Here is an 18,423-nt window from a genome sequence, read left to right on the forward strand (position 1 = left end):
TGCACATCATAGTTCCCTTAAATTGCATAAAAGAACACATACTGGAGAGAAACCCCATGAATGTAATCAGTGTGGTAAGGCATTTACACGTCATAGTTCTCTTCAATTGCATAAAAGAACACATACTGGAGAGAAACCCTATTGTTGCGGGAGGTCCTCCCACTCCTCTAGCCTATCGCCGCTGAGATACCAGCCCCTTGGTGCGTGGTTTCTCTCCCTTTAAAAAAGCGGCCACTTCCCTCTCCTCTCTCTCTTCACTTCCTGCTCCGCCGGCGACTAGACTCCTGGTCGCGTAGAGGGCTGTTGCCTGGGACAGTGATCTGTAAGTTTTTCCCCTTTAAATAAATATCACCCTATTAATCATAATCCCAAATTGGTGTGGCATTGTTTGTGACTTACACCTTCATTTTGGCACCCAACGTTTGGTTTTAGAACCTCTCACGGCTCGCAGCCGCGAGTTCTGCTTGGCGGCCGCAAGTTCGGCTTGGCGGCCGCAAGTTCGGCTTGGCGGGAGCCCTTGCTTCCTCAGCCGCTACCTGTGCCTTGCAGTGGCGGCCTTGGCCTCCCATGGTTTGCTCTTTTCTGAGTTGTTTTTAAATCTCCCTTGCAAGCACAGCTCTTAAAGTGGCACGAACCAGAGCACGCGGTTGCTGAAAGCTGCAACCCCTCAGGGTGACTCTGTCACGTGGAGGCATAAGCAGCTTCCAGATTGCTCTTCTCTACCCCTGGATTCTGGGTTTCTGGTTCCATCTCTGGAATTGATTTAATTACATTTACTTTGTTGAGAAACTTGTGTTTTCCAGTTTTTAACATCTACTAAGGCACTGAAACAGGACCATGTTTTCATCGCGATTCTGAAACAGCGCCACCTGCTGGACAATAGGTAATATGGCAATTTTCGTTTCTAACGCAAATTTTACTGCTTTGTTTTCACTAATACAATGGATTAGTAATTTTGTATTTACTAATACAATGAATTACATCATACGAGGTCTATATGATTATGGGAATACCTTAATTTGCTTGTTACTAGGCTTCAGTTTTCTTTTCCATATTCTATCATTAAGGATGAATATGGCACTCCTAAGAATGATAGAATCTTTACGAACTAATAATGAACAACTAATTGACAGGATTAAAATTATTGAAAATCAGAGGTTATCTGAACAAGTGGATACTATGACAGACAAAATTGATTCCATATCCAAGGGTATTAGAAAGTTACCTGAAAGGGTTCAGGCTATTGAATTTGACCTTCAGAGTTTATCACAAAGTTTTGATAAGGTAACAGACAGAATGTACCTCCAAGATGGGAATCTACATGATATACAAGAAAAGTCTAAGGAGGACATGTTATCTTTGAAGGAAAAAATTAAAGCTTTGGAATCACAGGTGCAGAATGGGGACCAAAAAATTGATACCTCAGTGAAATCACTGGAAATATATACAGGTCAAGAGATTCAGGATTTAAGAGAGACAATGATAAAAAGATTTGAAAAGATTGGAGAAATTATTGCAGCTGGTGAACAGAGTAAGGAGGCACAAGGACAGGATACAATGCCTCCACCAGCTATTAGAACTGGCTTACCCAGGGTTCTAGCGACATACCCTATACTTGATTCTGACAAAGCGTCAACTTCTAAAGGCTCAAAGGGAGTCAGAGAAGCTAGATGGACACCAATAGCAATGAATGATCTGAAAGAAATTAAGCAAGCTGTTGTTAATTTTGGCTTGCACAATGCATATGTAAAGGAAATGATAAAGACTTGGGCTTCTAATGCTAGAGCTATCCCCCATGATTTCCATCAGTTAGTGTCTGCAGTTTTAGATAAGGGACCTTCCTTGATGTTTGGAATTTATTTCAGAGAAGAATCCAAACATATGGAACAGCAAGGAAGAGCAAAAGGTATTGAGGTGTCCCAAGATCAAATTCTTGGTGCAGGAGAATATGCTGATCCACAGGTCCAAGCTCTTTATGATGATGAAGTACTGTGTCTATGTCACCAAGCACCTTTAAATGCTTTGAATAGGATACAAGATCCAGCAAAAAGGGTTGAATCATATACCAGAATTAGGCAGGGACAGAGAGAACCCTTTATTGACTTTTTGCAAAGATTGATTAAGGCTCTGGACATAGGGGTAACAGACCCAGAATCTAGACGAATACTTCTTGAATCTCTAGCTTTTGAGAATGCAAACATAGAATGCAAAAAGATAATTGGGCCTTTAAAGTCTACATCAGCACCTATGGATGAATGGATTCAGCATACGATGAATGTTGAGACGTTTAGCTATAATGATGAATCTTGGGTAGGAGAAGTGATTTCCAAAGCAATGAGGAGACATCAAACTGCCAGGTGTTTTAATTGTGGTAAATTAGGACATTTACAAAGGGATTGCAGGCAAAGAATTTCTAGGAATAATATCTCTTCTGGGAATGACAAAAATAGGAGACCTCGGCCTTCAGGTATATGTAGGAGATGTGGTAAAGGCAGGCATTGGTCCAACGAATGTAGGTCAACAACAGATAGACGGGGCAATCCGATATCATCGGGAAACTCCATGGGGGGCCTCTCGCAGGCCCCCAAGCCAACAGTGGCCCAGTCATTCCCAGTCACAGTGGAGAACGTGCCTCACCAAGAAAATTAAAAGCTCCAATTTCTGCTGTAAAAAGTAATACTGGTCTAAATGATGAATTACGTGTGGAGGATGAGTCAAAAAACCCAGTAGGACAGAGTAAACGTATATTTTGGCAGACTTCTATTAATGATCAAAGACCAAAGCTAAGAGTCTGTATAAATGGCACTTTTATTGAAGGCTTATTAGACACAGGTGCGGATGTAAGTATCATTACCCCAGAATCTTGGCATCCGAATTGGCCTCTTCAAGAGGTAGATGTTCAGTTCCTAGGAATTGGAACCCTATCTCGTGTAAAACAAAGCACAAGATGGGTTGAATGCATAGGGCCCGAAGGGCAAATAGGAAGACTAAGGCCATATATAGCCAATATTGCCATAAATTTATGGGGCCGTGACCTGCTACAGCAATGGAATACCCAGATTAACATTCCTGTATTTCCAGGAATTCATAATTCGGTGAAGGATATGATGAGGTACTATGGAAAAAGGTCACCAGCCATTCAGGCTGTACAAGAACATACAGCAAATACCAAACCTTTAGAGGTACCAACAGCCCTACCTTTAAAATGGCTAACTGAGAAGCCAATATGGATCAAACAGTGGCCTCTAGCTGAAGATAAACTACAGGCATTGGAACAGCTGGTGCAAGAGCAACTAGATGCTCACCATATTGAAGAATCAACCAGCCCTTGGAATTCTCCTGTGTTTGTTGTAAAAAAGAAATCTGGTAAATGGAGAATGGTGACAGATCTAAGAGCTGTCAACAAAGTAATTCAACCTATGGGCCCACTACAGTCTGGAATTCCTTTGCCTTCTCTGTTACCAAAAGGATGGCCTCTTATAGTTATTGATTTGAAAGATTGTTTTTTCACTATACCGTTACAAGAAAAGGATAGAGAAAAATTTGCCTTCACTGTGCCTACTTATAATAATTCTCAGCCTAATAAGAGATATCAGTGGACTGTCCTCCCACAGGGTATGCTCAATAGTCCTACACTGTGCCAATATTTTGTAAGTAAGCCATTGGAAATAATTCGTAAACAATTCCCCAAGTCCATCATTTATCATTACATGGATGACATTTTGTTATCTGATTCAAATAAAGATACTTTAGAAAGGATGTTTGAAGAAGTAAAGAAAGTCTTGCCTAGGTGGGGATTACAAATTGCCCCTGAAAAGATTCAAAGAGGAAATTCTATTAATTACCTAGGTTACAGAATAGGGTTAGAGAAAATTAAAACGCAAAAGGCACAAATTAGGAGAGACCGCTTAAAGACTCTTAATGACTTCCAAAGATTGCTAGGAGACATTTCCAGTCTACGACCAGCTGTTGGGATAACACCTGATCTAATAGTTCATTTAAACAAAACCTTAGATGGTAATAAAGATTTGAATAGTCCAAGAGAACTGACAGCTGAAGCAGAAAAGGAACTGACAATGATTGAGGAAAAATTACAGGAGGCACATGTGGACAGGGTAAACCCAAATCTTAGCTGCATCCTAGTCATATTGCCTTCCAGAATTTCTCCTACAGGGATTCTAATGCAGAGGGAAGATATTATTTTAGAGTGGATATTTATACCTAATAAACCAAGTAAAAAATTAAAAACTTATGTGGAAAAAGTCTCTGAATTAATTATAAAAGGTAAGCTGAGACTTCGTCAACTAGCAGGTATAGACCCAGCAGAAATTATAGTGCCTTTTACTACTGAAGAAATAAAAAAGTTATGGGAAGACAATGAACCGTGGCAAAGAGCTTGTGCTAATTTTTTGGGAGAAATTAATAGCAACTATCCCAAAAGTGGTAGACTTAACCTCATAAAAAGAACTTCTTGGATTCTTCCTAGAATTGTACGTGATGCTCCAATAACTGGAGCCCGTACTTTCTATACTGATGCAAATAAATCAGGGAAAGCAGGTTACAAGTCAGATGAATTGGGTAAGGTGGAACAAAGCCCTTATAATTCTGTCCAGAAGGCAGAATTATATGCCATTCTTATGGTGCTAAGGGATTTTAAAGAACCTCTTAATATAGTTACAGATTCACAATATGCAGAAAGAGTTATCTTGCATATTGAGACAGCTGAATTTATACCAGATGACACAGAGTTGACTTCATTGTTTATCCAGGTACAAGACATAATCAGGAACAGACTTTGTCCGATGTACATAACACACATCCGGTCCCATACAGGTCTGCCTGGTCCTCTAGCCCAAGGCAATGCTGAGATTGATCAATTATTGATTGGAAGTGTGTTGCAGGCCTCAGAATTTCATAAGAAGCATCATGTCAATAGTAAAGGCCTAAAGAAAGAATTTTCCATTACTTGGCAACAAGCTAAGGACATTATAAAGAGATGTCCTACTTGTTCTTTCTATAATCAAACACCGTTGCCTGCAGGGAGTAACCCAAAGGGTACTAAGAGAAATGAAATCTGGCAGATGGATGTGTTCCACTTTATGGAATTTGGTAAATTAAAATATGTACACCACACCATAGACACGTATTCAGGTTTTCAATGGGCTACTGCCCTGAGCTCAGAAAAGGCTGATTCAGTAATCACACATTTATTGGAAGTTATGGCCATCATGGGTATACCTGCACAAATAAAGACAGATAATGGTCCAGCATATGTATCTAAGAAAATGAAATGCTTTTTTGATTATTATAATATAAAACACATTACAGGTATACCAAACAATCCTACAGGTCAGGCAGTTATAGAAAGATCAAATCGTACTATAAAGGATATGCTGAACAAACAGAAAGGGACTGAAAATACCCCCAGAAATAGATTACATAATGCTTTATTAACCTTGAATTTTCTCAACGCTAGTGAGAAAGGAACGACAGCAGCAGAAAGACATTGGATAATGGAAAAGTCTGCTGAACTAAATCAACCGATTTATTTCAAAGATGTGCTGACCTCTCAGTGGAAGCCAGGAGATGTGCTACGTTGGGGAAGGGGTTTTGCTCTTGTTTCCACAGGAGAAGAAAAATTGTGGATACCATCAAAATTAATAAAGTTTTGATTTGAAGAGGAGAAACCTCTTGGAAAGGAGAAATGACAACTTATCTACAATGATGATATTCATACAGATGGTAAGAAAAACATATAGAATGGGGGCAGGGTTCTGTTCTTATCTCCACAGGAAAACACTCATCTTTGAAAAATTCAAGGGACCCTGGATATTTGGATACTGACAGATGGAAAAATACCTGCCCAATAGGAAATATCAAGAAAACCGAAAGGGTTGTGTAAGTAATATTAAACCATATTTCTAAATTTATAAAGCTGGTTTTGAAGTTGGACTCTGGCTCAGTCCTTCTCCAATTCCAAGCCTGTTAGTAAGAGAAAAACCCAGAGTTTCTGGAGTTTCTGTCTCATGTCAAGAGCCATGATATGGGACAGAAAGAAATATGAGTTTAGAAAACATGTTTGCGGGGCTGGAGAGATGGCTCAGTGGTTAAGAGCATTGCCTGCTCTTCCAAAGGTCCTGAGTTCAATTCCCAGCAACCACATGGTGGCTCACAACCATCTGTAAAGAGGTCTGGCGCCCTCTTCTGGCCTTCAGGCATACACACAGACAGAATATTGTATACATAATAAATAAATATTTGAAAAAAAAAAGAAAACATCTTTGCTTTTCTTCATATCTATCATACTTTTCATTGAATATATCTATCATGTCTTTCATTGAATATATATATATATATATATGTCTATATGATTAATGCTTAAGTTTTTCATAATGAACAATGAGTTTTTCCTGAAGTGACATTTGAAGTTTCCAGGAAGAAGATGGGGCCCCATAACAACAACTCCACCTGGTTGATATGACGTCATGATACTGATAGCGCTACAACAAGACCTGCTTTGGATACCAGCTGCACAAGACAGTTCCAACTTGGTTAGCTGAAATGGTGCACATCTTATACAACATTTTGGCCAGACCTGCACAAAATACTCAGAGTCTATTGGCAATTTTAAAAGACATTGATCTTGAAATTTAACCATCATTTTACTTTCACAGGATCCCCCAGAAAGAACGTCGCCCCTATGACAGCTGGAAGTAATTTTAGAGGACGACGTCCCCTCTCCCAGTAAAGTTTGCCCTTGGGTTTAGGGGCATCATTTAGGGGTTGATTATAATTAGTATACGATTGAGAGTTGGGGGAGGAATTTTATAAGCTCAGGGATCATTTTGAAAAAAAAAAAGAGGGATGATGGGATAATAGATTTGTAATTGTGAGTTACTGTTGTTAGACAAATATATTGATATAGATTCTTGTATATTGATACAAAGTTAAATTGTATTGACTATTGTATGCATTCATGTTTCTACCTCTGTTTAAAACATTTTTTATGTATTGACATATATTGTATTGTATATATTTACCATATTGCAGTGTACATTTCTACCTCTGATTAAGATACTTATATAATGTTTGTGTATTGATATACATTTACCTACTGCAATGTATATTTGTACATTGTTTATATTTGGAGGTCATTGTCCTCATTTGTTTCACAGTCGTTTATTGTCTTAGTCTTTTTTTTTTTAAAGGGAGAGCTCATTTCTTTTTTTTAATATTTATTTATTTATTATGTATACAATATTCTGTCCGTGTGTATGTCTGCAGGCCAGAAGAGGGCACCAGACCTCATTACAGATGGTTGTGAGCCACCATGTGGTTGCTGGGAATTGAACTCAAGACCTTTGGAAGAGCAGGCAATGCTCTTAGCCACTGAGCCATCTCTCCAGCCCTATTGTCTTAGCCTTTAAGTTAGATAGATATTGAGAATTATATAGACTAATAGTCATCTAAGTTTGTCATTTATAATTAGACTAATCAGGTTCTTTAGATATATAGAGATTATACTCAGTATAGATAGATAATCTTCAACTTCTTCAAAGAGCTGTAGAAAATGGCCATTAATCTAACTCAGAGTTTTGTGGTAGTGAGACACAATTGCTCCTGGCAACACCACTCTATTCCCGAGAGAATGTTGAGCACCAAAGACACTCCACCTGGAGCATTTCTTTTTGGCAGAACTGGCCTTGGGGCAAAGAAATGCCCATACCTCAACCACTGACAAAGATACAGAGCATGCATCAATGGATAAAACAGGGCTGTCTTATCCTGCCAAGACAGGGTAAGATAGTTTTGAAAGTTGCTTGCCTTTGAAAATGGTGTGTCAGTTATGTTAGGCCTTAGCCAAAGTTCGTTGCTTCAACGCTGCTAATGTGACTTTGGGTGATTGCCTAGGTAGCTAGTTGTCTCTGTGATTTGTTGCATGTTTTGGAAGTTGTTTTACTGAACTTCCTAATTACCCAGGTAACATTATTTCCCTTCTCAGATCTTTGATGGGGTTGAAGACTATATAAATGTAATTACTTTCTCTCATGACTTGGCCAAGTTATTTATTATACAAGACCTAAGCTAGTTAGAATAGGATATTTGTACTTATTGTATATAATTTCATAGTAGGTTTAGAACTCTCTTATTTAAACAGAAGGGGGAGGTGTTGCGGGAGGTCCTCCCACTCCTCCAGCCTATCGCCGCTGAGATACCAGCCCCTTGGGGCGTGGTCTCTCTCCCTTTACAAAAGCGGCCACTTCCCTCTCCTCTCTCTCTTCACTTCCTGCTCCGCCGGCGACTAGACTCCTGGTCGCGTAGAGGGCTGTTGCATGGGACAGTGATCTGTAAGTTTTTCCCCTTTAAATAAATATCACCCTATTAATCATAATCCCAAATTGGTGTGGCATTGTTTGTGACTTACACCTTCACCCTATGAATGTAATCAGTGTGGTAAGGCCTTTGCACATCGTAGTCATCTTCAATTGCATAAGAGAACACATACTGGAGAGAAACCCCATGAATGTAATAAGTGTGGTAAGGCCTTTGCAAGTCATAGTTCTCTTACATTGCATAAAAGAACACATACTGGAGAGAAACCCCATGAATGTAATCAGTGCAGTAAGGCATTTACACGTCATAGTTCCCTTCAATTGCATAAAAGAACACATACTGGAGAGAAACCCTATGAATGTAATCAGTGTGGCAAGGCCTTTGCAAGTCATAGTCATCTTCAATTGCATAAAAGAACACATAACTGGAGAGAAACCCTATGAATGTAATCAGGTTGGTAAGGCATTTACCCAACTTCGTGGTCTTCAAATACATAAAACAATACACACTGAAGAGAAACCCTATGAATGCAATCAGTGTGGCAAGGCCTTTGCATATTATAGTCAACTTCAAAGGCATAAAAGATCACATACTGGATAGAAACCCTATGAATCCAATCAGTGTGTTAAGACCTTTGAATATGAAAACAGTGTTCACATTCATAAAAGAATGCATGCTAGAAAGAAACCTTAGGAGTGAAATCAGTGTGGTAAGGCCTTTACAGAACAGAACTCCTGTACTCTTGAAAGGCATAATATAGCACCTACTGTAAAGATATTAATGAATGGAATTTGTGGTAGGTGGAGGAAGGTCATTGGTTAATCAAGAAACTGCCTTGCCCAGTTGATAGGCCAGCCCTTAGGTGGCTGAAGTAGACAGAACAGAATGCCGGGAGGGAGAGGGAAGTGAAGCCGACGTCTTTTCCTCTCCTGTCCGGGGAAAATGCGATGCAGCCTGCCACCAGGGCAGACATGCTGAATCTTTCCCGGTAAGCGCACCTCTTGCTGCTACACAGATTAGAAATGGGCTAAATTAATATGTGAGATTTAGCCTAGAAGAGGCTAGATATAATGGGCCACGCAGTGTTTTCATTTATACAATTTGTGTGTTGTTATTTTTGGGCATAAGCTAGCTAGGCACCCGGGAGCTGGGTTTCAGGAAGCGGCCCGAAGGTCCTTCAACAGAATGGTGCCGATGTGGACAACTGCTTCCACAAAAAGCGTGGGAAAGAATAGAGTAAAGCATGTTTTCTTGGTAGCAGCAATTTCTCATTCTGCTCTGCTTGCTAGAGGCAAGCAAGCACTCTCATCTAAGAGAGGCTTCCTGACTGAGCTTTAGCTGCAAAACCCTGCATCTCTTAAGAGATCCTGCCAAGAAACACTTAAATGGTGTTGATAAAAGCCAACTGAATGCTTGTTTGTTTTCAGCAGTAGCAGGAATAAAGTGCCATTTTAAAATGCCCTGTTCTGAGCTGTCCTGCCAGGGCAGACTCTGACTCTTAAAGCAGGCAGTTGATTGAGTGTGGTCTGGGAGCAGAATGGTCCAGCTTGCTTGCTGGCAGGGACCTTGAAACGCCTTAGACTTGTGGCAATAAACATGGCTAAAGCTGGTACCTTCACCGTTAAGCTGAAAGCTAAGGCTGGATCTAGCCGCCAATGCCGCGGCTTTAATCCTGCCCATATTGCTCAGTAGTTTAAAAGCTTGTGTGGTCAGAAAAAAAGAGGGAGATATATAGTAAAGAGAGATTCAAAAACAAAGAAAACCTTTAAATGATTTACAGTGTGTTAAGAATATATGCAGGCTAAAAGTTAAAGTTCTTAAAGTAAAAAACAAAAAGGAAAGAGAGTGTTTGGTTTTGGTAGTACACACCTTTAATCCCAACACTTGGGAGGCCTAGGGAGATTGACTTCTGTGACTTCAAGGTGTGGTAGCACACACCTTTAATCCCAATGCCTGGGAGGCAGAGACAGGCAGATCTCTGAGAGTTCAAGGACAGCCTTCTCTACAGAGTTATTCCAGGACAAAGATATACAGAGAATATAAAATAAAAGTAAAAATAAATGAAATAGAGGTTAAAGTAAAACCGCTCAAAGATGGAAAATACACAGAGAATCTTGATACTCTATGCTATTGTGCTCTTTGAATTGTTTTAATGGTGAGGAAAGACCAACATCTGCTCAAAGGTATTTGTTTATAAATGCTGCTGAACTCATCCAAGATAGATATTTTGAAAATACCTTGACTTCAGAATTTGGATCTAAGGATATGATACTTTGGAAAAGAGATTCTTCTTTTGTTTTCACAGGATTAGACCATATGGATTGCTTCTATTCTAATATGGTATAATAGACTGCGCCCTTCTGAAAGGTTGCTGTGAACACCTTCAGAAAATTACTTATCTGCAAACTGAGACAAATCTAGCACACAGGTTATACCCTCAAAGACCTGACTAACAGCACCCCTTTACAGCAGGAATCAGTTTGGAGAGAAATAACTACGTCCATATTCCCAAATATTGTTTATAAATATTCTTTTACATATAAAGGGTGATATAATATAGATATAAATAATTTGGATTGAAATGAATCTTGCTTTACTGATACTAATTTAAGGTCAATTTTGTTATGTGTGTATATATTTCTGATATTGATTAAGGTATTGTGATTGTGTAGTTTATTTAAAAATGTAATGTATATAGGTTATTAATAGATATTCATCTATAATAGTCAAGTTTGTAGTCATGTTAGATTTTTTAGATGTGCATAGATATATTTTAGATAGGCATTCTTCATATCTTTCAAAGACTGCAGCATATGGCATTTAAAATATTTTAATAACTTAGGGTTTTGCATGGCAATGAGACACATCTGCTCCTGGCAACATCAGCTGCTTCAAGAGGAAGATGGGCATCGAAGAGGTTCCTTATGGAGTTTGATAGCCATTTGGGCAAGAAACTGCTCTTGCCTGGACTACTGCATAAACTGGACACAGAAAATCCTCAGAGAGAGGACTGCTGAACTTGCCTAAAGGTGAGATGATCATTCGGAGTTCCTGATTCATGAAAGAGTCTGTGAGACATTCTGCAGGACACAGCAGATAGTGACTGAACTGCCTTTGAAATTTCCTGCTTCATTGAAATGTCTGCTGGAAACTATGGCACTGTAGGCCGAAGATGGATGCCCCAACTTTACAGAGGAACTTTGGGTGACTGTCCAGAAAGTGAGATGTCTCTGTGATTTCTAGAGTTTTCTAAGTTGCTTATTTCTCACCGTCCAGCTAATATTGTATCTTTCTGGAGTCTTTGATGGAATTGAAGAATAGTTTTAGTATTCCTTAGTTATGATAAAGATAAAATAGATGTAAATATTGTAATTCTAAATTGTAACTGTTTTGTTATATGTAATTTTACCATGTTAAAGTGAAAGCTTTTCCTACTTGTTTAAACAGATAAAGGGGAAATGATGGAGGAAGGTCATTGATTAATAGAGGATCTTCCTTGGCCCCATTTGAGGCCAGCTGTGGCCGGCAGCTCCTTGAATCATCTCCAAATACATAATATGAGCCTACCTGTGGAGAAAGTCTGAAGTTAATGTCTTTATTCTTCAAAAACATGAGAAAACATCATACTGTAGTGAAACTCTATAAACTAATTCAGTGTCATATTGTTTTGTGCTTCTTATGAGGGTAAGACTTTGTGTGTAATCAATCTGATAAAGCTTGTGCATATTATCATAATCTTTTGGACCTGAGGAAAAAGCTAGGGGCTCATTTTAAATTATTCTTTAAGATCTTAAGCCACTTACAGTCAGTTAACTAAAAGCAGCTATTGTGTAGAGAAAAATTTGATACTGTCCACAATCTGTTTAAGCATCATGATACCTCTATTTATTCTATTTTAAACCAGGATTGTATTTCATAAAACCTTTTATGAAGTATTATGGGTTACAGCAAGGGTATTCTAACATTGGGCCTGAAACCAGAGCCAAAGAAAAGCACTTTATCTCTGAATCTAGAACTAGGTAAAAAAAAAATGTCCCTGAAGACAGCCAAAACATTAAAAAACGGCCTGTGAAAGAAACCCAATTTGGCTCTCAAACCAGAACCATAAAATCATAAAATTCAATGATGTTTTTAAGCCCAAAGGATACCATTAACTGAAATACGAGAGGCTTGAAGAGTCAAATCTCTCATACGTTTACTTGTATGTTTTGTTTAAAAGCTACCTTAGAAATTGGGGTATAATTATGTTTATCAGAAGATTGGGAATGGTCATCAGGAAGGTAGATAGAAGGTGGTTACAAGGAATATTTTTTGAAAAAGTTGGCTAGAATTAATATATTATGGAATTATCACCGTTAACCATAGGCAGAAATAATATAAAATATTATGGAATCACTTACTAAAAAAGTGAAAGTACTGTAGGAAATGAACATTAAAACTTTGAAGAAAACAACTGAAGAAGACACCGGAGAATGGGAAGATGTCCCTTGCCCCTGTTAGGTAGAAATCAAGATAGTAAAAATGAAAACCTTTCCAAAAACAATCTACAGGTTCAATGCCATTCCCATGTAAACATCAGAAAAATTCTTCACAGACCTCAAAATAAAAATACTCAACTTCATATAGTAAAGCAAAAAAAAATGCAGGATATGCAAAACAACTGTATGCAAAAAATAATTTCTGGAGTCATAACATTCCCTGACTTAAATCTACTACAGAGCTACAGTACTGAAAAGAGCCTGGTATTGGCACAAAAACAGACAGGAGGACCAATGGAACTGATTCTAAGAATCGGATATCAATCCACTCACCTACAACACCTGAATTTTGTCAAAGAACAAAAAAATATATGATGGAAAAAGAAAGCATATTTAACATGATGCTGGCACAAGTGAATATCAATGTGGGGAAGAATGAAAGTAGATCCACATCTATCATCATGAATAAAACTCAAGTCCAAAAGGATCAAAGACCATAACATAAAGCCAAACAGCCTAAACCACATAAAAGACATAGGAAGTATACTTGAACACACTGGCAAAAGAGACCACTTTCAAATTATAACCCCAGCAGCACAGACACTGAGAGAAATAATTAATAAATGAGACCTTTTGAAACAAAAGTTTCTGTGAACCAAAGACATGATCAGAAATACAAAAAAGGCAGCCTATAGTATGGGAAAAGATCTTCACCTACCCCACATTGGACAGAGGACTGATCTTTAAAACATAAAGAAATAAAAGAAATAGTCATCAAAAGAATAAATAATCCAATATTAAATGGAGTACAGACATAAACAACTTTCAACTTATAAATCTAAAATTACTGAGAGATTAGTGATATTTCCAAACTCCTTAGCGATTAGAGAAATGAAAATCAGAACAACTCTAAAATTCCCTCATATCTGTAATAATAGGCAAAATAAAAAACATTGGTGACAACTTACACTGGACAGGATGTGGGGTTAAGGGAACACTCCTCCATTGCTGATGGGGGTGCAAACTGAGTCAGCCACTTTGATATGGTGTTTTCTCAGAAAATTAGAAAGCCAACTGCCTGGTTGTGAGGCATGCCTTTAATCCCTGCACTTGGGAGGCGGAGACAGGCCCCTCTGACTTCAAGGCCAGCCTGGTCTACAAGAGCTAGTTCCAGGACAGGCTCCAAATCTACAGAGAAACCGTGTCTTGGAAAACCAAAAATTATAAAGTAAGAAAATTAGGAAACAACCTATCTTAAAACCCAGCAATACCATTTTTGATAGGTACCTAGTGGATACTCAGGCATACTACAAGGACTAGTGGTCAACTATGTTCACAGCAATATTATTTGTTCACAGCCAGAACCTAAAAACATCCCTTCCACTGAAGAATGGACAAAGAAATTAACATGGATAAAGACAATTACATCTTCAAATTTATGGGCAAATTTTTGGATCTAGAAAAGATAAGAGTGAGTTAACCCAGACCCAGAAAGAAAAATATAAATGTACTCACTCCTAAGTGGCATTTAAATATAAAACAGAGGACAACCAGTCTACAATTCTCAAAGGACATAGACAACAAAATGGAAACAAAGAGATATACATAAATCTATTCTATATAGACTTAGACAAAGACAAGATCTTAGTAAATTGGGAACGTGTGGATCATGGGAAAGGGAAAGGGGACTGGAAGGGAGAGTAGTTGAATAAAAGATAGTTAAAAAATCCTTGGTAAACAGCAGTTCATGGGTGAATTATACAAAGGACAAAATGAATAGCTGAAATATGCTTAATTTTGTAGCTGAATAAAATAATTCCTCTTTCCAAGGCAAACTGATTTGTGACATTTAAGTAAAAGCAATCCACACATATTTTCCAAAAGAAAATTGAAGGTGTATGCCATATCTCCCCATGTTTCCAAACCTATGATCACACACACATGAGAGAGAGAAGTGTTTGATTTTACTTAATATAGCTGCATTCATTCTAAATTCACCATTAAACACTGAGTTCATGTTTTTATTATGAATTTTGAAGGTTGTACAAGTCAGAGTGACAGACCCTGAACTATGTGAGTACTAATTGAATCGTTAACTTTTGAAAATACCAAGTTAGAGTATAAGAATATCTTGGGCTTTTATAGGTCAGATGAGCACCTACAGGGCAATGGATTTTTTTTTAAAAAAAATATTTTTATGGTTTATTTAACTTTATTTTTATGTGTGAAGGTGTCAGATCCCCTGCAACTGGATCTTCAGACAGTTGTGAGCTACCATGTGGGTGCTGGGAATTGAACCCAGGTCCTCTGGAAGAGCAGTCAGTGCTCTTAACCACTGAGCCATATCTCCAGTCCCAGGGCAACGGATGTTGTATCCAATGAATCTAGCAGCCAGAATCAAGAGCTGAATTGAAGAAAGTGACCACACAGTTTACAGATTGATTTATAATGTATGAGACCATGCCCAAGTGGAGTGGTATCTTACAGGCTATTGACTGAAGAAGCTCTCCCAGCACCTAACCCTTTTGCTTAAATAAGAAATTCCAAACTTGGCAGGGTGGTGGTGGCGCAGGCCTTTAATCCCAGCACTTGGGAGGCAGAGGCAGGGGGATCTCTGTGAGTTCGAGGTCAGCCTGGTCTACAAGAGCTATTTCCAGGACAGGCTCCAAAGCTACAGAGAAACCCTGTATCGAAAAACCAAAAATAAAAAGAAAGAAAAAAAAATTCCAAACTCAATACAAAACTATGTATACAAGCCGCGTGGTGTTGGCGCACGCCTTTAATCCCAGCACTCGGGAGGCAGAGGCAGAGGCAGTCGGATCTAAGTGAGTTTGAGACCAGCCTGGTCTACAGAGCTAGTTCCAGGACAGGCTCCAAAGCCACAGAGAAACCCTGTCTCGAAAAAACCAAAAAAAAAAAAACTATGTATACAAGAAACATATGTCAAATATAAAGTTAGAGTTATAAGCATAATCAATAGTAAGGAAGGAATATATACTAATGTTTTGATAAGCATTTTATCCTAAGGAATTCATGTCTTGTAGGAATGGCTGGGCTAGATCACAAGAGGATGATTAGTAAGTATGATTATCTTATCTTCAGCCCCATCAAAGGCCTGAGAAGAGCATTAATATTACTTGAGTAGGCAGGTAGTTAAGTCCAGCAGCCCGCAAAAAGTGTAGTAGATGACAGAGACGACTGACTGCCTGAGCAATCAACTAAAGTCTCATTACAATGTTGAACATTAAGACTTCCTATCAGAATATAAAAAATCTTTAACCAGCTATGCAGTAAAGCAGGAAAATGATATCAAAATATAAACCATGTATAAGTATCTTGATCAGAGGTAGAATTATATAATGCAATATGATAAATATCTCATAAAATTGTGTCAATAAACAAAATGTTTTAAACAGGTAGAATCATGCATAGATACAATCTGAGAAAATAACTTTGCATAGGTGTTACAAACATTCTAAACAAAAATAGAAATATTCTATATGATAAGTATAATTTGAATTTGTATCAAAGAAAAGTCTATACCAATGTAAATTATCCAAAAATAATAGTTCACAACTATTCCTTCTATTACAAACTATTATTAGTAGTGTGAGTAAGTAATCTACCTATTATCCCATTCAATTTTCCATCTTTTTTTGAGATCTCTGGGTATACATAATTTCACCCAACCCTATATGAGTAATAATCAACTCTTAAATGTTGTCCCTGACAATGAAAACAACCTTTGTTGGGAGAGGGGATGGCATCTTCTAGAATTGCTTCCAGATGTTCTTTCTATGTGATATTATAAAAGTAAAATGATTTCTAAGTATTTGATAGGGTTGTTCTGAAGTTCTTATTTGGAATTGTGGCCAGAACATTGTAAGAAGGTGCACCATATCTGCAGCTTGTACCCATAAGTCGGTCTCATAGTGCTATTAGCATCATGCTTTCATATCAATCAGGTAGAGACATTGTGGAGCGCCAATGTCTTCTTCTTGGAAGCTGTTCATTGTTGAAAATGTAAATATTATTCATGTAGACATATTTTTAGTGAAATATAAGATATAGACAAAATGGGCATGAAGGAAAGTAAAATGTTCCTTTAAAATCTATCTTCTTTCTGTCCCATAGCAGAAGGCTATTGATATGAGACAGAAGTTTAGAGTTATTCTTTTAACGTTCTGCTTGGATTTAGAGAAGGATTGACACTGTCTAATTCTAAAACCATTTCTGATTCTGAAGTAGAGATGTAAACACAAAGGAGACATCTAAAGCTGTAGCCCATACAAAGAACCTAACAGATTATCTCTCTGGGGGTGGGCTCACTCACAGGCTTATAGGTCAGTAGCTGCCCCCTTCCTGAGACAGAAAGCATGTGGTGTGTGCAAACAGAACCAGAAGAGACAGATCAACTACAAGTGTAGGAAAAATGAAAATATTCCAGATAGTGAGAACAGTGCAAGCCATGGCTTAGAGGCTGCAGCAAATCCCTTCCCACTCCCCAATCTACCTCCTCCCTCCCTCTCCCTGCTTGAGAGAGGGCAGGGAACCCTGTCTTGTGGGAAGTCCAAGGCCCCCCCCCCCCGACATCCAGGCCTAGGGAGCTGTGCATCCAAATAGACTAGGGTCCCAAAAAGCCAGAATATGCCATAAAACAAGTCCCAGTGCCTTTAACAATGGCTTCTCAGTCAGCCCCCATTGTCAGCCACATTCAGAGAGTCCGGTTTGATCACGTGCTCATTCATACCCGGTCCACATGGATTTGGTGAGCTCCCATTAGAACAGGCACACTGTCTCAGTGGGTGGACCAAACCCTCGAGGTCCTGACTTCTTTGCTCATGTTCTCCCTCCTTCTGCCCTTCAACTGGACCTTGGGAGCTCAGTCCGTTGTTCTGATGAGGGTCTCTGTCTCTATCTCCATCCATCGTGGCCAAAGGAAGATTCTATGGTGATATTCGAGATCAATGTGATAGTCTGATCTCACATCAGTGTGATAGTGGGGCAAGGACAGTTCAGGCACCTTTGCCTCTGCTGTCCAAGGACCTAGCTGGGGACATCCCCATGAACACCTGGGACCTCCTCTAGAGGCAAGTCTCTTGCCAACCCTAAAATGCATTCCTTAATGTAGTTATCTTCTTCCCTGCTCCTATATGGGCCCTTCCTCCATCTCCATCCTCCCCCTCCCCCAAGCTCTTGCCAGTCCTTCCCTTCTCCCTTCTCTCTTCCCCTTTCCCCTTCTGCCAACTTCACCCCCACCCCTACCCCCAGCCCCATGCTCACAACTATTGCCTGGAAATCTTTTTTGCTTCCAATTTCCAGGAGGACTTATATGTGTTTTTCTTTGGGTTCACCTTGTTATTTGGCTTCTCTAGGCTTGTGAATTATAGGCTTAGTATCCTTTGTTTATGACTAGAGTCCACAAATGAGAGAGTACGTACCAAATTCATGTTTTTGGGTCTGGGTTATCTCACTCAGGATAGTGTTTTCTATTTCCATCCATTTGCATGCAAAATTCAAGATGTCATTTTTTTCCCACTAAGTAGTACTCATATATATATATTTCACATTTTATCCATTCTTCCATTGAGGGGCATCAAGGTTATTTCCA

The 18,423-nt window shown here is 38.8% G+C and overlaps 1 protein-coding gene across 1 annotated transcript in view; it reads left to right on the forward strand.

Moving 5' to 3' along the window:
• The window catches only part of LOC142840051 (uncharacterized), a 38,915-nt gene that overhangs the window by 10,589 nt on the left and 9,903 nt on the right, over positions 1 to 18,423 (forward strand). The window contains exon 6 of the mRNA XM_075956531.1: positions 34 to 74. Coding sequence (XP_075812646.1) covers positions 34 to 74 — 41 coding nt within the window. The remainder of the gene's footprint in view (positions 1 to 33; positions 75 to 18,423) is intronic.

This window comes from Microtus pennsylvanicus, chromosome 22, assembly GCF_037038515.1.
Source record: "Microtus pennsylvanicus isolate mMicPen1 chromosome 22, mMicPen1.hap1, whole genome shotgun sequence".
NCBI lineage: Eukaryota > Metazoa > Chordata > Mammalia > Rodentia > Cricetidae > Microtus > Microtus pennsylvanicus.